The 19,986-nt window shown below is 44.7% G+C and overlaps 1 protein-coding gene across 5 annotated transcripts in view; it reads left to right on the forward strand.

The window, feature by feature from the left end:
• STAT1 (signal transducer and activator of transcription 1) overlaps positions 1 to 19,986 on the forward strand; it is a 1,428,390-nt gene that overhangs the window by 681,858 nt on the left and 726,546 nt on the right. For all 5 annotated transcript variants that reach the window (XM_069733810.1, XM_069733808.1, XM_069733811.1 and 2 more), the window contains 2 exons: positions 1,419 to 1,478; positions 4,157 to 4,186. In XM_069733810.1, coding sequence (XP_069589911.1) covers positions 1,419 to 1,478; positions 4,157 to 4,186 — 90 coding nt within the window. The remainder of the gene's footprint in view (positions 1 to 1,418; positions 1,479 to 4,156; positions 4,187 to 19,986) is intronic.

The raw sequence follows: 19,986 nt of genomic DNA on the forward strand, positions 1-19,986 counted from the left end.
TCCAGTTGAATTTTTAAATAGTCTTACGCCATCAGGAATGCCATCCCACAGACTACAAATCAAAGTTGGATCAATCATAATGTTGTTGCGGAATCTAAATACAAAAAATGGTCTATGTAATGGAACTCGCCTTATTGTTACTGGACTCCATTCTAACGTCAGTCAAGCAAGAGTGATCACTGGATCAGGAAAACGAGATGAAGTGTTCATTCCACGGATTTATTCCTGTCCTTCAGACACCGGTCTTCTATTTAGGCTTCAATGTCAACAGTTTCCAGTTAAACCAGCTTTTGCCATGACAATAAACAAGTCACAAGGTCAAACTCTACACCGTGTTGGCATATATCTACCAGAGCCTGTTTTTTGGTCATGGACAACTCTACGTTGCATTTTCAAGAGTTAAAATGAGATCCAACGTCAAGGTGCAAGTTCTTCCTACCCCGTTACAAGGAAAGTTGCTTATAGGTAGTGAATAGGTATTCACAAAAATGTGGTGTATAAAAATATTTTGGGTTGATATTGCTAACAAATATATTAGTGTCGATGTACTTCTTTTATTCGATGATTTATTTAAATACAGTTACCATAGATATTAATGTAATGGCTTATGTATTTTGATGATCTGTTTCATAATTTCATTCAATTGTATTAAGTTATATGAGCAATAAAATGTAATGATAATAAATATATTTTACCCAGAAAATTCTGTGTATTCATTGTATTATTCTGAAATATTCATAAATAAACTATATACATATTCTTGAATACCCGATGCATTAGAATCGGGCCACCATCTAGTCCTCTCTATAAGGACGACAGGTTCAGGAGCAGAAGTTCTATGCTTCCATTGAGTGCAGCTCCCAGACACGCCCCCCACATCAATTTTTTTTAAGAGTCATAGAATTTGATAAAGAGACACCTTTACCTTTTTATTTTTCTCACTTTTTTCTTATTTCCGTTTGTGAGTAGGGGTGAAATGGAGTGTTGAACTTGAATTAATATATTAGTTACGATTTCTGTTATGTTCACTGTTTGTTTCATTCTGCTGCTTGTGAACGCAAGGCTAGTATAACTTTCCTGATTCTAATTACAATCAGAATTTTGTTTTAATGGTATACCAGTAAACTAAATTAATTTATTTAATCATCCTACCCTAATGAGAAATTAGTATAATATAGTATTAATTTTAAATGATGTACTTTAACAAGATCAGTAAAGCTTTGACGTGAAGGAACAATTTCTAATTTATATAAAATGGAATTATAGTACAATTTTTTTTTGCAATTTTTGTAGAGCTCGGTTTATATTTCTAATGCTGAAAATTTGTCATTCATTATTTTTCAATTACAAACCTAAACAACTCTTAAGAAAAAAAAAAAATTATGTATGGTGTTACAGCTTTATTTTATTTCTTACAGGCTTTTGGTCAAACTTCAAGAGCTTAATTATCAGCTTAAAGTTAAAGCAGTATTTGATAAGTAAGTAGATGTTCGTTATTATGTACCATATTTTCTGGTGTGTAAAACGACTGGGCGTATAAGACGACCCCCAACTTTTCCATATAAAATATGAAATTTGGGATATACCCGCCGTATAAGACGGGGGTCATCTTGTACGCCCAGTTATCTTATACGACGTGTGGTTCCCAGGGTCTGGAGGAGAGGAGACTCTCCTTCAGGCCCTGGGATCCATATTCATGTAAAAAATAAAGAATAAAAAAAAAAAAATGGATATACTCACCCCTCCGACTGACCCTGGCTCTCAGCGATGCAAGCGTCTGCCTCCGTTCCTAAGAATGCAGTGAGTGAAAGACCTTCGATGATGTCGCGGTCACGCGACCGCTCACGTGACCGCGACATCATCAAAGGTCCTTCACTCACTGCATTCTTAGGAACGGAGGCAGACACTTGCACCGCTGAGAGCCAGGGGCCGTCCGAGGGTGAGTATATCCATGTTTTTTATTTTTATTCTTTATTTTTTACATGAATATGGATCCCAGGGCCTAAAGGAGAGACTCCTCTCCTTCAGACCCTGGGAACCAACCAGGATCGCTCCGTGCACCCGTACCCGGCGTATAAGACGACCCCCGATTTTTGGGACAATTTTTAGGGGTTAAAAAGTCATCTTATACGCCGGAAAATACGGTACATTGAATCTGTATAAAACTTTAATAATTTTTTTATCTGTTCCAACATTAAACATAAAGAAATTTAATTACCCCCTTAATGAAGTGAACGTGAGACTTATTATTATCAAGTTTAGCAACAGTTTCTAAAAAAGAATAAAAACTAACATTCACTCTATATGGAGATACCACTACGTTGTTTTTTTTTTCAAAACATCCCACATGACCCAGACCCATAGACAGGTGTCCAAAGTCTAAGGCTATGTGCACATGTTGCGGATTTTGCTGTTGATCCGCAGCGGATTTGACGCTGCGGATCTGCAGCAGTTTTCCATGTGTTGTACAGTACCATGTAAACGTATGGAAAACAAAATCCGCAGTGCACATGCTTCGGAAAAAAACACTTGGAAACGCAGCAGTGTTTTTTCTGCAGCATGTCAATTCTTTGTGCGGATTCCGCAACGGTTTCCACCTGCTCCTCAATAGGAATCTGCAGGTGTAAAACTGCAGGTGGAATCCACACAAAAAACGCTCTAAATCCGCTGTAAATTCACGGGTAATCTGCTGTGCGGTTTACCTGCTGATTTTGCAAAAACCGTGCGGAAAAATACGCACACCAATCCGCAACATGTGCACATAGCCTTTATAGTCACAATTAGTTCAGAACTGTACTTAGAGGTTTATTCAGAAGTTAGTTTTTCTGGCATGTGTTTTGTCCGTATTATTAATTTATTAAATGGTATATTCACCTGTCCATTTTGGGTTTTTTTTTGTAAGAAATCAAAGACATGACCTTATTTGCAGATCAAAGACTCCTATTTAAATTAACAGGTCTGTGGAAAAAAGTGGATAGCACTCGGATGCCACCTGCATTTCATTGGAGTGCTGTCTATTTTTTTCTGAGTAGTTAATTAGTAAAGCTTTGAATTTTTTCTTTCATATGATAAAAACGGATGACACTCAGGCTGCTGTCAAACTAGCAGTATTTGTTCAGTATTTTACATCAGTATTTGTAAGCCAAAACCAGGAGTGGGTGATAAATGCAGAAGCGGTGCATATGTTTCTATTATACTTTTCCTCTATTTGTTCCACTCCTGGTTTTGGCTTACAAATACTGACGTAAAATACTGACCAAATACTGCTAGTGTGACGACAGCCTCAGATTGTAAAAACTGATACAAGGACCAAAGATGGACCCAGCACACTGGAGAAAAAATGTTTAGAAAAAAATGTGTGTAAATGTAGCCTAAAAAATGTATTGTGCAAGATCTGTATGCACACAGGATGTTTGAAATTACCAGTTGACTAACACTTTAAGGCCGGCGTCACACTCAGCATATGAAAATCCGTGGTGATCCGTATGTCATCCGTAGGCAGGGTGTGGCAGCGTATTTTGCACATGTCATCCTCCGTATGTAATCCGTATGGCATCCGTACTGCGAGATTTTCTCGCAGGCTTGCAAAACGGACATACAGTGGATCCATGGGCTCAAATATTCGTTAAAATATATATACCTAACCTATATCTAACCTGTCAGTGTGATTTTACTGTACACCACACTGAATTGACGGCTTTTCTATAGAACACCGCTGCGTATTTCTCACAAGTCACACTGTTGTAATCCGTATTTTTCTCGCCCCCATAGACTTTTATTGGCGATTTTTTTGCGCAATACGCAGACAAACGCAGCATGCTGCGATTTTCTACGGCCGTAGAAGACCGTATAATACGGATCAGTAAAATACGGCTGATAGGAGCTGGGCCATAGAGAATCATTGTACCGTGTGCAATCCATATTTTCTGCACCTCTCATACGTCCGTAAAACTCGCTAGTGTGACGCCGGCCTAAGGCACTTGTGAATACACCCTTATGTAATCTATTACTACCGTAATTTAAATTCTTTGGTGAAGTAATTTGGAGTGTTAGTAAAATAGCAAAAAGTAAGTCCGAATATAAATCATATACCTTATATTTTTAGAGTTATGGCTGATGGTTATTTTGATTATATCTTTTTTTATTTATCCTTTAGGGATGTCAGTGAAAAAAATACAGTTAAAGGGTAAGTGATATCTCATGTTAAAGACTTTTTAATAATATCTGTTAAATTATCTCTGGTATGTGAAATATGTTGAATAATAGATGATGTGCCATTAAAGAAGCAACCCTCCTATCAAACTTTGTATTGTCTTAATATATTGCAGTCATGATATTATATAGGACTGTGTACTTACAATTGCTCATTTTGCCCTTCAACCCAGCTAATTCTTTTTTTTCTGTTAGATCTATGACATCTTATAATAAAAAACATAGTAGCTGAATCCTTCTAAGCTCTATGTAAAAAAAGGTAAGTTTTCCCTATATGAGTCATAAGTCACTTCAAAAGTCCCAGGCAGGGGGTGGAGCAGAGCAGCTGACTCAGTAGTTGAAAAGGAGAATAGTTTCTGCAGGGAGAAGAGACTTCCTGTTCCTACATAGAGCAGAGAAAAGATAAGAATTACCTTGGTAGAAAGGCAAAATTAGCAATTGTAAGTACACAGTGCTATATGATATGATGAGTGCAAAATAGTAAGGCTAGGTTCACATTGCGTTAACAGCAGCCCATTCAACACATGCATTAACAGGTTGCTGTTAACGCAAGTGCTGACATTCCATCGCGCTAGCGCAGATAGAGCTAAGCAGATGCTCCATCTGCGCTAGCAGTGACGGACCCAGAAACGCTACAGCCCGCGTCCCAGGGTCCATCACTCAATGACAGCACATCGCTAGTGCACGCCCATTGTGGGCGTGCGTTAGCGATGCGTCCGACATAGGGCATAATGGCGGCGTTAACGGATTGCATTACACCGCGTTATGCAGTGTGAACCCAGCCTAAGGGGCACACAAACTTTGAGAGGAGTGCTTTATGTTTGTTTGGAGAAATGTTAGATTTAGAGTGTGTTCACATTATGTTTAACCCTTGTTTGAGACTCCATCAGGAATTTCCATCTGAAAACCCAAGAAACAGGGTTTAGACAGAAACCTGATGGAGCCATTAACTATTATCTATATACATAATTGTCTAAGGGGTAATTCCGTCTGTCTGTCTGTCCTTCTGTCACGGTTATTCGTTCGCTGATTGGTCTCGGCAGCTGCCTGTCATGGCTGCCGCGAAAAATCAGCGACAGCCACAGTCCGATTAGTCCCTCCTCTACTCCCCTGCACTCACTGCCTGGCGCCCGCTCCATAATCCCCCCCACTCACCGCTCACACAGGGTTAATGGCAGCGGTAACGGCCCGTGGTGTAACGCACTCTGTTACCGCTGCTATTAACCCTGTGTGTCCCCAACTATTTACTATTGATGCTGCCTATGCGGCATCAATAGTAAAAATATGTCATGTTAAAAATAATTTAAAAAAAAACCTGCTATACTCACCCTCCGCCGCCTTTCTCGCTCCTCGCCTCGCTCCCGGGACCGCTCCATTGCAAGCGGCAGCTTCCGCTCCCAGGGCTGGTGTGCGACAAGGACCTGCCGTGACGTCACGGTCATGTGATCGCGACGTCATCATAGGTCCTGCTCACACCAGCCCTGGCACCGAAAGCTGACGCTTGCAATGGAGCGATCCTGGGAGCGTGGCGAGGACCGAGAAAGGTGGCGGATGGTGAGTATAGCAGGACTTCAACGGGCTATAGGTGAGTATATGTTTATTTTTTTTTTTAAAGGGAACCTGTCACCTGAATTTGGCGGGACTGGTTTTGGGTCATATGGGCGGAGTTTTCGGGTGTTTGATTCACCCTTTCCTTACCTGCTGGCTGCATGCTGGCCGCAATATTGGATTGACGTTCATTCTCTGTCCTCCATAGTACACGCCTGCGCAAGGCAATCTTTCCTTGCGCAGGTGTGTACTACGGAGGACAGAGAATGAACTTCAATCCAATATTTCGGCCAGCATGCAGCCAGCGGATAAGGAAAGGGTGAATCAAACACCTGAAAACTCCGCCCATATGACCTCAAACCGATCCCGCCAAATTCAGGTGACAGGTTCCCTTTAAAAAAAAAATAATGTTAGATCTGTTGCACCTGGTCCAAAAGTGGTTAAAGCCAGAGACTTCCAGTCTGGCCCAGATGGTCAAGCACGTGGAATCAAGTTTCTGTATCTGTGATTTTTCTCTGTTTTGGAACTTAGGGGTAAAAGAGGGCTGTACAGAGTGTCCGGGCAAAAGCCAAGCCCCTCTGAAGGCAGCTGTCAGAATTAAAAGTGGAGGAGTTTGCCCTATATGTCGAGATGAGACTGTAACAGAGGAGCCCTGATTCCCTGACTTAGAGGTGCCTGAAGAGAACTTTGGGACTGCTCAACTTTGAGAACTTACATTAAAGGGGGCTTTTGCAAATGTGACTGTATTTAATGGGGTTGCTCAAGAGCCGGGGGCTGACACTAGGTTCCCTCACTTTGGTGAGTTGTTGTATCGGGTGACCAAACTGAGAGGGGAAGAGTTAGTAGAGCAGCTGCTAGTTCCAGGACCCTATCGGCGGAGGGTTTTAGACATGGCCCATTCACATGTTTTTGGTGGACTTCTAGGGGTAGAGAAAACTCTAGTTTCAGCAAAGTGAGGCCCGACTTTCTTAACAGAGCGAGGATAGGAAAGATAACTTTGCGGTCCACACAAAACCCTAAAGAAAACCACGCAAAGGGGGCAAAAAGACCCTCCGTACCGAACTAACGGCACGGAGGTACACCCTTTGCGTCCCAGAGCTTCCAGCAAAACAAATAGACAAGCTGGACAGAAAAAATAGCAAACAAATAGCAAAGAAGAACTTAGCTATGCAGAGCAGCAGGCCACAGGAATGATCCAAGGAAAAACAAGTCCAACACTGGAACATTGACAGGAAGCATGGATCAAAGCATTAGGTGAAGTTAAGTAGAGAAGCACATAACGACCTCACCAGATCACCTGAGGGAGGAAACTCAGAAGCCGCAGTACCACTTTCCTCCACAAACGGAAGCTCCCAGAGAGAATCAGCCGAAGTACCACTTGTGACCACAGGAGTGAACTCTGCCACAGAATTCACAACAGTACTTCCCCCCCCCCTTGAGGATGGGTCACCGAACCCTCACCAGAGCCCCCAGGCCGACCAGGATGAGCCACATGAAAGGCACGAACAAGATCGGGAGCATGGACATCAGAGGCAAAAACCCAGGAATTATCTTCCTGAGCATAACCCTTCCATTTAACCAGATACTGGAGTTTCCGTCTTGAAACACGAGAATCCAAAATCTTCTCCACAATATACTCCAATTCCCCCTCCACCAAAACCGGGGCAGGAGGGTCAACAGATGGAACCATAGGTGCCACGTATCTCCGCAACAATGACCTATGGAATACGTTATGTATGGAAAAAGAATCTGGGAGGGTCAGACGAAAAGACACAGGATTAAGAACCTCAGAAATCCTATACGGACCAATGAAACGAGGTTTAAACTTAGGAGAGGAAACCTTCATAGGAATATGACGAGAAGATAACCAAACCAGATCCCCAACACGAAGTCGGGAACCCACAAGGCGTCTGCGATTAGCGAAACGTTGAGCCTTCTCCTGGGACAAGGTCAAATTGTCCACTACATGAGTCCAAATCTGCTACAACCTGTCCACCACAGTATCCACACCAGGACAGTCCGAAGACTCAACCTGTCCTGAAGAGAAACGAGGATGGAACCCAGAATTGCAGAAAAATGGCGAAACCAAGGTAGCCGAGCTGGCCCGATTATTAAGGGCGAACTCAGCCAAAGGCAAAAAGGACACCCAGTCATCCTGATCGGCAGAAACAAAGCATCTCAGATAAGTTTCCAAGGTCTGATTGGTTCGTTCGGTCTGGCCATTAGTCTGAGGATGGAAAGCCGAGGAAAAAGACAAGTCAATGCCCATCCTACCACAAAAGGCTCGCCAAAACCTCGAAACAAACTGGGAACCTCTGTCAGAAACAATATTCTCTGGAATGCCATGCAAACGAACCACATGCTGGAAGAACAATGGTACCAAATCAGAGGAGGAAGGCAATTTAGACAAGGGTACCAGATGGACCATCTTAGAAAAGCGATCACAGACCACCCAAATGACTGACATCTTTTGAGAAACGGGAAGATCTGAAATAAAATCCATAGAGATATGTGTCCAAGGCCTCATCGGGACCGGCAAGGGCAAAAGCAACCCACTGGCACGAGAATAGCAGGGCTTAGCCCGAGCACAAATCCCACAGGACTGCACAAAAGTACGCACATCCCGCGACAGAGATGGCCACCAAAAGGATCTAGCCACTAACTCTCTGGTACCAAAGATTCCAGGATGACCAGCCAACACCGAACAATGAACCTCAGAGATAACTTTATTCGTCCACCTATCAGGGACAAACAGTTTCTCCGCTGGGCAATGATCAGGTTTATTAGCCTGAAATTTTTGCAGCACCCGCCGCAAATCAGGGGAGATGGCAGACACAATTACTCCTTCCTTGAGGATACCCGCCGGCTCAGATAAACCCGGAGAGTCGGGCACAAAACTCCTAGACAGAGCATCCGCCTTCACATTTTTAGAGCCCGGAAGGTACGAAATCACAAAGTCAAAACGGGCAAAAAACAGCGACCAATGAGCCTGTCTAGGATTCAAACGCTTAGCAGACTCGAGATAAGTCAAGTTCTTATGATCAGTCAATACCACCACGCGATGCTTAGCTCCTTCAAGCCAATGACGCCACTCCTCGAATGCCCACTTCATGGCCAGCAACTCTCGGTTGCCCACATCATAATTTCGCTCAGCAGGCGAAAACTTCCTGGAAAAGAAAGCGCATGGTTTCATCACTGAGCAACCAGAACCTCTCTGCGACAAAACAGCCCCTGCTCCAATCTCAGAAGCATCAACCTCGACCTGGAACGGAAGAGAAACATCTCGTTGACACAACACAGGGGCAGAAGAAAAACGACGCTTCAACTCTTGAAAAGCTTCCACAGCAGCAGAAGACCAATTGACCAAATCAGCACTCTTCTTGGTCAAATCGGTCAATGGTTTGGCAATACTAGAAAAATTGCAGATGAAGCGACGATAAAAATTAGCAAAGCCCAGGAACTTTTGCAGACTTTTCAGAGATGTCGGCTGAGTCCAATCATGGATGGCTTGGACCTTAACCGGATCCATCTCGATAGTAGAAGGGGAAAAGATGAACCCCAAAAATGAAACCTTCTGCACACCAAAGAGACACTTTGATCCCTTCACAAACAAAGAATTAGCACGCAGGACCTGAAAAACCGTTCTGGCCTGCTTCACATGAGACTCCCAATCATCCGAGAAGATCAAAATATCATCCAAGTACACAATCAGGAATTTATCCAGGTACTCTCGGAAGATGTCATGCATAAAGGACTGAAACACTGATGGAGCATTGGCAAGTCCGAACGGCATCACTAGATACTCAAAATGACCCTCGGGCGTATTAAATGCAGTTTTCCATTCATCGCCTCGCCTGATTCTCACCAGATTATACGCACCACGAAGATCTATCTTAGTGAACCAACTAGCCCCCTTAATCCGAGCAAACAAATCAGATAACAATGGCAAGGGGTACTGAAATTTAACAGTGATCTTATTAAGAAGGCGGTAATCTATACAAGGTCTCAGCGAACCATCCTTCTTGGCTACAAAAAAGAACCCTGCTCCTTATGGCGATGATGACGGGCGAATATGCCCCTTCTCCAGGGATTCCTTCACATAACTGCGCATAGCGGTGTGCTCAGGCACGGATAAATTAAACAGTCGACCTTTTGGGAATTTACTACCAGGAATCAAATTGATAGCACAATCACAATCCATATGCGGAGGTAGGGTATTGGACTTGGGCTCATCAAATACATCCCGGTAATCAGACAAGAACTCTGGAACCTCAGAAGGGGTGGATGACGAAATTGACAGAAATGGAACATCACCATGTACCCCCTGACAACCCCAGCTGGACACCAACATGGAATTCCAATCCAATACTGGATTATGGGCTTATAGCCATGGCAACCCCAACACGACCACATCATGCAGATTATGCAACACCAGAAAGCGATTAACCTCCAGATGTGCAGGAGCCATGCACATGGTCAGCTGGGTCCAGTATTGAGGCTTATTCTTGGCCAAAGGCGTAGCATCAATTCGTCTCAATGGAATAGGACACTGCAAGGGCTCCAAGAAAAACCCACAACGCTTAGCATATTCCAAGTCCATCAAATTCAGGGCAGCGCCTGAATCCACAAACGCCATGACAGAATACGATGACAAAGAGCAGATCAAGGTAACGGACAGAAGAAATTTTGACTGTACAGTACCAATGGTGGCAGACCTAGCGAACCGCTTAGTGCGCTTAGGACAATCAGAGATAGCATGAGAGGAATCACCACAGTAGAAACACAGCCCATTCAGACGTCTGTGTTCTTGCCGTTCAACTCTGGTCATAGTCCTATCGCACTGCATAGGCTCAGGTTTAATCTCAGGTAATACCGCCAAATGGTGCACAGATTTACGCTCACGCAAGCGTCGACCGATCTGAATGGCCAAAGACATAGACTCATTCAAACCAGCGGGCATAGGAAATCCCACCATGACATCCTTAAGGGCTTCAGAGAGACCCTTTCTGAATATAGCTGCAAGCGCAGATTCATGCCATTGAGTGAGAACGGACCATTTTCTAAATTTCTGGCAATATACCTCTATCTCATCCTGAGCCTGACAAAGAGCCAGCAAATTTTTTTCTGCCTGATCTACTGAATTAGGCTCATCGTACAGCAATCCAAGCGCCAGGAAAAACGCATCGATATTACTTAATGCAGGATCTCCTGACGCAAGAGAAAATGCCCAGTCCTGAGAGTCGCCACGCAAAAAAGAAATGACGATCCTAACCTGTTGAGCTGGGTCACCAGAGGAGCGAGGTTTCAAAGCCAGAAACAGTTTACAATTATTTTTGAAACTCAGAAATTTAGTTCTATCTCCAAAAAACAAATCTGGAATAGGAATTCTCGGTTCTAACAAAGAATTCTGAACCACAAAATCTTGAATATCTTGAACTCTTGCCGTGAGCTGATCTACACATGAAGACAGACCTTTAATGTCCATTGTTACACCTGTGTCCTGAACCACCCAAATGTCTAGGGGAAAAAAAAGGCAAAACACAGTGCAAAGGAAAAAAAATGGTCTCAGAACTTCTTTTTTCCCTCTATTGAGAATCATTAGCACTTTTGGCTTCCTGTACTGTTATGATAGGCAATTCAGTATCACAATGGACATAGCGGTCAGAGCACATACAGTGATCTGACAATAACCCAAAATAATAGAACGAGCTCTGAGACGTGGGAACTCTGCAGACCGCAATCCCTAATCCTCTCCAAACAACACTAGAGGCAGCCGTGGATTGCGCCTAACTCTGCCTATGCAACTCGGCACAGCCTGAGAAACTAACTAGCCTGAAGATAGAAAAATAAGCCTACCTTGCCTCAGAGAAATACCCCAAAGGAAAAGGCAGCCCCCCACATATAATGACTGTGAGTTAAGATGAAAAGACAAACGTAGAGATGAAATACATTCAGCAAAGTGAGGCCCGACTTTCTTAACAGAGCGAGGATAGGAAAGATAACTTTGCAGTCCACACAAAACCCTAAAGAAAACCACGCAAAGGGGGCAAAAAGACCCTCCGTACCGAACTAACGGCACGGAGGTACACCCTTTGCGTCCCAGAGCTTCCAGCAAAACAAATAGACAAGCTGGACAGAAAAAATAGCAAACAAATAGCAAAGAAGAACTTAGCTATGCAGAGCAGCAGGCCACAGGAATGATCCAGGGAAAAACAAGTCCAACACTGGAACATTGACAGGAAGCATGGATCAAAGCATTAGGTGGAGTTAAGTAGAGAAGCACCTAACGACCTCACCAGATCACCTGAGGGAGGAAACTCAGAAGCCGCAGTACCACTTTCCTCCACAAACGGAAGCTCCCAGAGAGAATCAGCCGAAGTACCACTTGTGACCACAGGAGTGAACTCTGCCACAGAATTCACAACAGATCCCTTGACCATTTGGCTTCGGCTAGCGGACCTGGGCGCCCGCCAACCCCCCTAGCACTCCCCCCTGTCTCCATATTAACCATCTAGCTGCTGCTGTCATGATTGGCAGCAGGATCTAGGGTGTTAAATGGCCACATTCAATTAAAAGCAAAGATTGCGGCAAATACAGTGTCATCTATAAGCTGACACCCACTGCTCTTTCAACTGCTATTCACTTAGGCTATGTGTACACGTCCGGAATTGCCGCGGAAATTTACGCGGCAATTCCGCAACTGTGCCACGGGTAAAATGCATGTGGAATTGGCATGCGTTTTCTCGCTAAACACTAGCGTTTTCCAAGCGTTATTAGCTTGCAGAATGCTAGCGTTTTCCAAGCGATCTGTAGCATCGCTTGGGAAACTGATTGACAGATTGACTTTTTACTATTGATGCCGCCTATGCAGCATACAGTAAATATTAAAAAAATCTAGTGTTAAAAATAATTTAAAAAAATAAACAATTGTTATATTCTGACCTTCCGGAGGCCCCGGCAGCCTTCTCGCTCCTCGCGATGCTCCCGTTCCCAATAATGCCTCGCGGCAATGACCCTAGATGATGTAGCATCACGCGAGACTGCTACGTCATCACAGGTCATTGCCGCAAGGTATTACTGGGAGCGGGAGCATCACGAGGAGCGGGAAGGCTGCTGGGGCCGCCGGAAGGTGAGAATATCACGATTTTTTATTTTAATTCTTTTTTTTTAAAGGTATATGGTTCCCAGGGCCTGGAGGGGAGTCTCCTCTCCTCCACCCTGGGTACCAACTGCACATGATCCGCTTACTTCCCGCATAGTGGGTTAAGCCACATGCGGAAAGTAAGCGGATCAATGCACTCCTATGTGTGCGGAATCCCCGCGATTCCGCACAAAGAATGAACATGTTGCTTTTTTTTTCCGGAATGCGATTCCGCCACGGAAAAAAACCCAACATGTGCACAAAAAGTGTTTTTATAGCGGAAAACCGCCAAAAATCCTGAACATATGAACACAGCCTAAATCTTCAGTGCCTCTTATATAAAGCTTAGGATTAGGTCCCCTTATGTACTGTATGTTTAATGACAATGATATCCATTATTCATAGGATATTATGTTAACACACTTGGAAATTCCTTTATTTAACCCCTTCGCCCCAAAGCCTTTTTTCACCTTCATGACCAGGCCAATTTTTACAATTCTGACCACTGTCAATTTATGAGGTAATAACTTTGGAACGCTTCGATGGATGCTACTGATTCTGAGATTATTTTCTTGTGACATATTGTACTTTATGATATTGGTAAAATTTCTTTGATATAAGTTGCGTTTATTTAAAAAAAAAACGGAAATTTGGCGTCAATTTTTAAAATTTTTAAATTTTCATACTTCTCATTTTTATGCCCTTAAACCAGAGTCACATCACACAAAATCTATATACAGTACAGACCAAAAGTTTGGACACCCCTTCTCATTTAAAGATTTTTCTGCATTTTCATGACTATGAAAATTGTAAATTCACACTCAAAACTATGAATTAACACATGTGGAATTATATACTTAACAAAAAAGTGTGGGGGGGCGTGGCTAGCAGCAGAGGGAGCAAGACGTGCTGTACTCAGGCTTCTCAGACAGCTAGTAAAATCCCCCAAGTTTAAGATTCTTATTAACCCATCCACGCATTTAGAGGGCACTAACAGACTGACCCTACGCCCTAGACATAATATCTGACCGCTTTGGTCACGCAATTGTGCCACGGACACTGCAAGGACCTGAGGCCTACAGGCAGGCCTGAAGTCTATAAGAGGTCAATGCAGCCCGCCATTTATCTGTGGACTCACCACGTCTCTCCATATCGGAACGTGAGACCTCGGCAGGCAGAACATCAGTGGGGCCCGTCCCTGTCATCTCGGGAGCCCGGTGGCCCTGCTGGAGAAGCTCCGGAGCCAAGGGGGGGGTGAGGAGATTGGAATACAGAGGGCGGACCGCGGACACTCCGGAGCCATTTCCAGCCTGGCCCCTGTTGTGAATTCTGTGGCAGAGCTCCCTCCTGTGGTCACAAGTGGTACTTCGGCTGATTCTGTCTGTGAGCTTCCGTTGGTGGAGGAGAGTGGTACTGCGGCTTCTGAGTTTCCTTCCTCAGGTGATGTGGTGAAGTCGTTAGGTGCTGCTCTATTTAACTCCACCTGGTGCTCTGATCCTGGCCTCCAGTCAATGTTCTAGTATTAAACTTGCTTCCTCCTGGATCGTCCCTGTGGCCTGCTGCTCTGCATTGCTAAGTTGCTCTTGTGTTATTTTTGTTTGCTGTTTTTTCTGTCCAGCTTGTTTATTTGGTTTTTCTTGCTTGCTGGAAGCTCTGGGACGCAGAGGGTGTACCTCCGTGCCGTTAGTCGGTACGGAGGGTCTTTTTGCCCCCTTTGCATGGTTGTTTGTAGGGTTTTGTGTTGACCGCAAAGTTACCTTTCCTATCCTCGCTCTGTTGAGAAAGTCGGGCCTCACTTTGCTAAATCTATTTCATCTCTACGTTTGTCTTTTCATCTTAACTCACAATCATTATATGTGGGGGGCTGCCTTTTCCTTTGGGGTATTTCTCTGAGGCAAGGTAGGCTTATTTTCTATCTTCAGGCTAGCTAGTTTCTCAGGCTGTGCCGAGTTGCATAGGGAGCGTTAGGCGCAATCCACGGCTGCCTCTAGTGTGGTTGGAGAGGATTAGGGATTGCGGTCAGCAGAGTTCCCACGTCTCAGAGTTCGTTCTATGTTTTTGGGTTATTGTCAGATCACTGTATGTGCTCTGACTTCTATGTCCATTGTGGTACTGAATTACCTCATCATAACAGTACTGGAGGCCCAAAGTACTAATGATTCCCAATAGAGGGAAAAAAGAAGTTCTGAGACCATTTTTTTTCTTTGCACTGTGTTTTGCCTTTTTTTCCCCTAGACATTTGGGTGGTTCAGGACACAGGTGTGGACATGGACATTCAGGGTCTGTGCTCTTCAATAGATAATCTCGTTAGAAATGTACAAAAGATTCAAGATTTGGTGGTTCAGAATCCTATGTTAGAACCAAGAATTCCTATTCCTGATTTGTTTTATGGTGATAGAGCCAAGTTTGTGAATTTCAAAAATAATTGCAAACTGTTTCTGGCCTTGAAACCTCGCTCCTCTGGGGACCCAGTTCAACAAGTTAGAATTATTATTTCTTTTTTGCGTGGCGACCCTCAAGACTGGGCATTTTCCCTTGCGCCAAGAGATCCTGCATTAAGTAATATTGATGCGTTTTTCCTGGTGCTCAGATTGCTGTACGATGAACCTAATTCGGTGGATCAGGCAGAGAAAAATTTGCTGGCTCTGTGTCAGGGTCAGGATGAGATTGAGATTTACTGTCAGAAATTTAGAAGGTGGTCCGTGCTCACTCAATGGAATGAAGGTGCGCTCGCAGCTATTTTCAGAAAGGGTCTCTCTGAAGCCCTTAAGGATGTCATGGTGGGATTTCCTATGCCTGCTGGTCTTAATGAGTCTATGTCTTTGGCCATTCAGATCGGTCGACGCTTGCGTGAGCGTAAATCTGTGCACCATTTGGCGGTATTATCTGAGCATAAACCTGAGCCTATGCAGTGCGATAGGACTTTGACCAGAGTTGAACGGCAAGAACACAGACGTCAGAATGGGCTGTGTTTCTACTGTGGTGATTCCACTCATGCTATCTCTGATTGTCCTAAACGCAGTAAGCGGTTCACTAGGTCTGCCACCATTGGTACGGTACAGTCGAAATTTCTTTTGTCCGTTACTTTGATCTGCTCTTTGTCGTCCTATTCTGTCATGGCATTTGTGGATTCAGGCGCTGCCCTGAATTTGATGGACTTAGAGTTTGCTAGGCGCTGTGGGTTTGTCTTGGAGCCCTTGCAGTGTCTTATTCCATTGAGAGGAATTGATGCTACGCCTTTGGCCAAGAATAAGCCTCAGTATTGGACCCAGCTGACCATGTGCATGGCTCCTGTGCACCAGGAGGATATTCGCTTTCTGGTGTTGCATAATCTGCATGATGTGGTCGTGTTGGGGTTGCCATGGCTACAAGTCCATAACCCAGTATTAGATTGGAAATCAATGTCTGTGTCTAGCTGGGGTTGTCAGGGGGTACATGGTGATGTTCCATTTCTGTCTATCTCATCATCCACCCCTTCTGAGGTCCCAGAGTTCTTGTCTGATTACCGGGATGTATTTGATGAGCCCAAGTCCAATGCCCTACCTCCGCATAGGGATTGTGATTGTGCTATCGAGTTGATTCCTGGTAGTAAGTTTCCTAAGGGTCGACTATTTAATTTATCTGTACCTGAGCACGCCGCTATGCGGAGTTACGTAAAAGAATCCTTGGAGAAGGGTCATATTCGCCCGTCATCGTCGCCATTGGGAGCAGGGTTCTTTTTTGTGGCCAAGAAGGATGGTTCGCTGAGACCTTGTATAGATTACCGCCTTCTAAATAAGATCACGGTCAAATTTCAGTACCCCTTGCCGCTGTTATCTGATTTGTTTGCTCGGATTAAGGGGGCTAGTTGGTTCACCAAGATAGATCTTCGTGGTGCATATAATCTTGTGCGTATTAAGCGAGGCGATGAATGGAAAACTGCATTTAATACGCCCGAGGGCCATTTTGAATACCTAGTTATGCCTTTCGGACTTGCCAATGCTCCATCAGTGTTTCAGTCCTTTATGCATGACATCTTCCGAGAGTACCTGGATAAATTCCTGATTGTGTACTTGAATGATATTTTGGTCTTCTCGGATGATTGGGAGTCTCAAGTGAAGCAGGTCAGAACGGTGTTCCAGGTCCTGCGTGCTAATTCTTTGTTTGTGAAGGGATCAAAGTGTCTCTTTGGTGTTCAGAAGGTTTCATTTTTGGGCTTCATTTTTTCCCCTTCTACTATCGAGATGGATCCTGTTAAGGTCCAGGCCATCCATGATTGGAATCAGCCGACATCTCTGAAGAGTCTGCAAAAGTTCCTGGGCTTTGCTAATTTTTATCGTCGCTTCATCTGCAATTTTTCTAGTATTGCTAAACCATTGACCGATTTGACCAAGAAGGGTGCGGATGTGGTCAATTGGTCTTCTGCTGCTGTGGAAGCTTTTCAAGAGTTGAAGCGTCGTTTTTCTTCTGCCCCTGTGTTATGTCAGCCAGATGTTTCGCTTCCGTTCCAGGTCGAGGTTGATGCTTCTGACATTGGAGCGGGGGCTGTTTTGTCGCAGAGAAGTTCTGATTGCTCGGTGATGAAACCATGCGCCTTCTTTTCCAGGAAGTTTTCGCCTGCTGAGCGAAATTATGATGTTGGCAATCGAGAGTTGCTGGCCATGAAGTGGGCATTCGAGGAGTGGCGTCATTGGCTTGAAGGAGCTAAGCATCGCGTGGTGGTCTTGACTGATCAAAAGAACTTGACTTATCTCGAGTCTGCCAAACGGTTGAATCCTAGACAGGCTCGCTGGTCACTGTTTTTCTCCCGTTTTGACTTTGTGGTTTCGTACCTTCCGGGCTCTAAAAATGTGAAGGCGGATGCCCTGTCTAGGAGTTTTGTGCCCAACTCTCCGGGTTTATCTGAGCCGGCGGGTATTCTCAAAGAGGGAGTAATTGTGTCTGCCATCTCCTCTGATTTGCGGCGGGTGCTGCAAAAATTTCAGGCTAATAAACCTGATCGTTGCCCAGCGGAAAAACTGTTTGTCCCTGATAGGTGGACGAATAGAGTTATCTCTGAGGTTCATTGTTCGGTGTTGGCTGGTCATCCTGGAATCTTTGGTACCAGAGAGTTAGTGGCTAGATCCTTTTGGTGGCCATCTCTGTCACGGGATGTGCGTTCTTTTGTGCAGTCCTGTGGGATTTGTGCTCGGGCTAAGCCCTGCTGTTCTCGTGCCAGTGGGTTGCTTTTGCCCTTGCCGGTCCCGAAGAGGCCTTGGACACATATCTCTATGGATTTTATTTCAGATCTTCCCGTCTCTCAAAAAATGTCAGTCATTTGGGTGGTTTGTGATCGCTTCTCTAAGATGGTCCATTTGGTGCCCTTGTCTTAATTGCCTTCCTCCTCTGATTTGGTGCCATTGTTCTTCCAGCATGTGGTTCGTTTACATGGCATTCCAGAGAATATCGTTTCTGACAGAGGTTCCCAGTTTGTTTCGAGGTTTTGTTTCGAAGCCTTTTGTGCTAGGATGGGCATTGATTTGTCTTTTTCCTCGGCTTTCCATCCTCAGACTAATGGCCAGACCGAACGAACCAATCAGACCTTGGAAACATACCTGAGATGCTTTGCTTCTGCTGATCAGGATGATTGGGTGTCCTTTTTGCCTTTGGCTGAGTTCGCCCTTAATAATCGGGCCAGCTCGGCTACCTTGGTTTCGCCGTTTTTCTGCAACTCTGGGTTCCATCCTCGTTTCTCTTCAGGGCAGGTTGAGTCTTCGGACTGTCCTGGTGTGGATACTGTGGTGGACAGGTTGCAGCAGATCTGGACTCATGTAGTGGACAATTTGACCTTGTACCAGGAGAAGGCTCAACGTTTTGCTAATCGCAGACGCTGTGTGGGTCCCCGACTTCGTGTTGGGGATTTGGTTTGGTTGTCATCTCGTCATATTCCTATGAAGGTTTCCTCTCCTAAATTTAAGCCTCGTTTCATTGGTCCATATAGGATTTCTGAGGTTCTTAATCCTGTGTCTTTTCGTTTGACCGTTCCAGATTCTTTCTCCATCCATAACGTATTCCATAGGTCATTGTTGCGGAGATACATGGCACCTATGGTTCCATCTGTTGATCCTCCTGCCCCGGTTTTGGTGGAGGGGGAGTTGGAGTATATTGTGGAGAAGATTTTGGATTCTCGTGTTTTGAGACGGAAACTCCAGTATCTGGTTAAGTGGAAGGGTTATGCTCAGGAAGATAATTCCTGGGTCTTTGCCTCTGATGTCCATGCTCCCGATCTTGTTCGTGCCTTTCATATGGCTCATCCTGGTCGTCCTGGGGGCTCTGGTGAGGGTTCGGTGACCCCTTCTCAAGGGGGGGGTACTGTTGTGAATTCTGTGGCAGAGCTCCCTCCTGTGGTCACAAGTGGTACTTCGGCTGATTCTGTCTGTGAGCTTCCGTTTGTGGAGGAGAGTGGTACTGCGGCTTCTGAGTTTCCTTCCTCAGGTGATGTGGTGAAGTCGTTAGGTGCTGCTCTATTTAATTCCACCTGGTGCTCTGATCCTGGCCTCCAGTCAATGTTCTAGTATTGAACTTGCTTCCTCCTGGGTCGTTCCTGTGGCCTGCTGCTCTGCATTGCTAAGTTGCTCTTGTGTTATTTTTGTTTGCTGTTTCTTCTGTCCAGCTTGTTTATTTGGTTTTTCTTGCTTGCTGGAAGCTCTGGGACGCAGAGGGTGTACCTCCGTGCCGTTAGTCAGTACGGAGGGTCTTTTTGCCCCCTTTGCGTGGTTGTTTGTAGGGTTTTGTGTTGACCGCAAAGTTACCTTTCCTATCCTCGCTCTGTTCAGAAAGTCGGGCCTCACTTTGCTAAATCTATTTCATCTCTACGTTTGTCTTTTCATCTTAACTCACAGTCATTATATGTGGGGGGCTGCCTTTTCCTTTGGGGTATTTCTCTGAGGCAAGGTAGGCTTATTTTCTATCTTCAGGCTAGCTAGTTTCTCAGGCTGTGCCGAGTTGCATAGGGAGCGTTAGGCGCAATCCACGGCTGCCTCTAGTGTGGTTGGAGAGGATTAGGGATTGCGGTCAGCAGAGTTCCCACGTCTCAGAGTTCGTTCTATGTTTTTGGGTTATTGTCA

Source organism: Ranitomeya imitator, chromosome 7, assembly GCF_032444005.1.
Source record: "Ranitomeya imitator isolate aRanImi1 chromosome 7, aRanImi1.pri, whole genome shotgun sequence".
Lineage (NCBI taxonomy): Eukaryota > Metazoa > Chordata > Amphibia > Anura > Dendrobatidae > Ranitomeya > Ranitomeya imitator.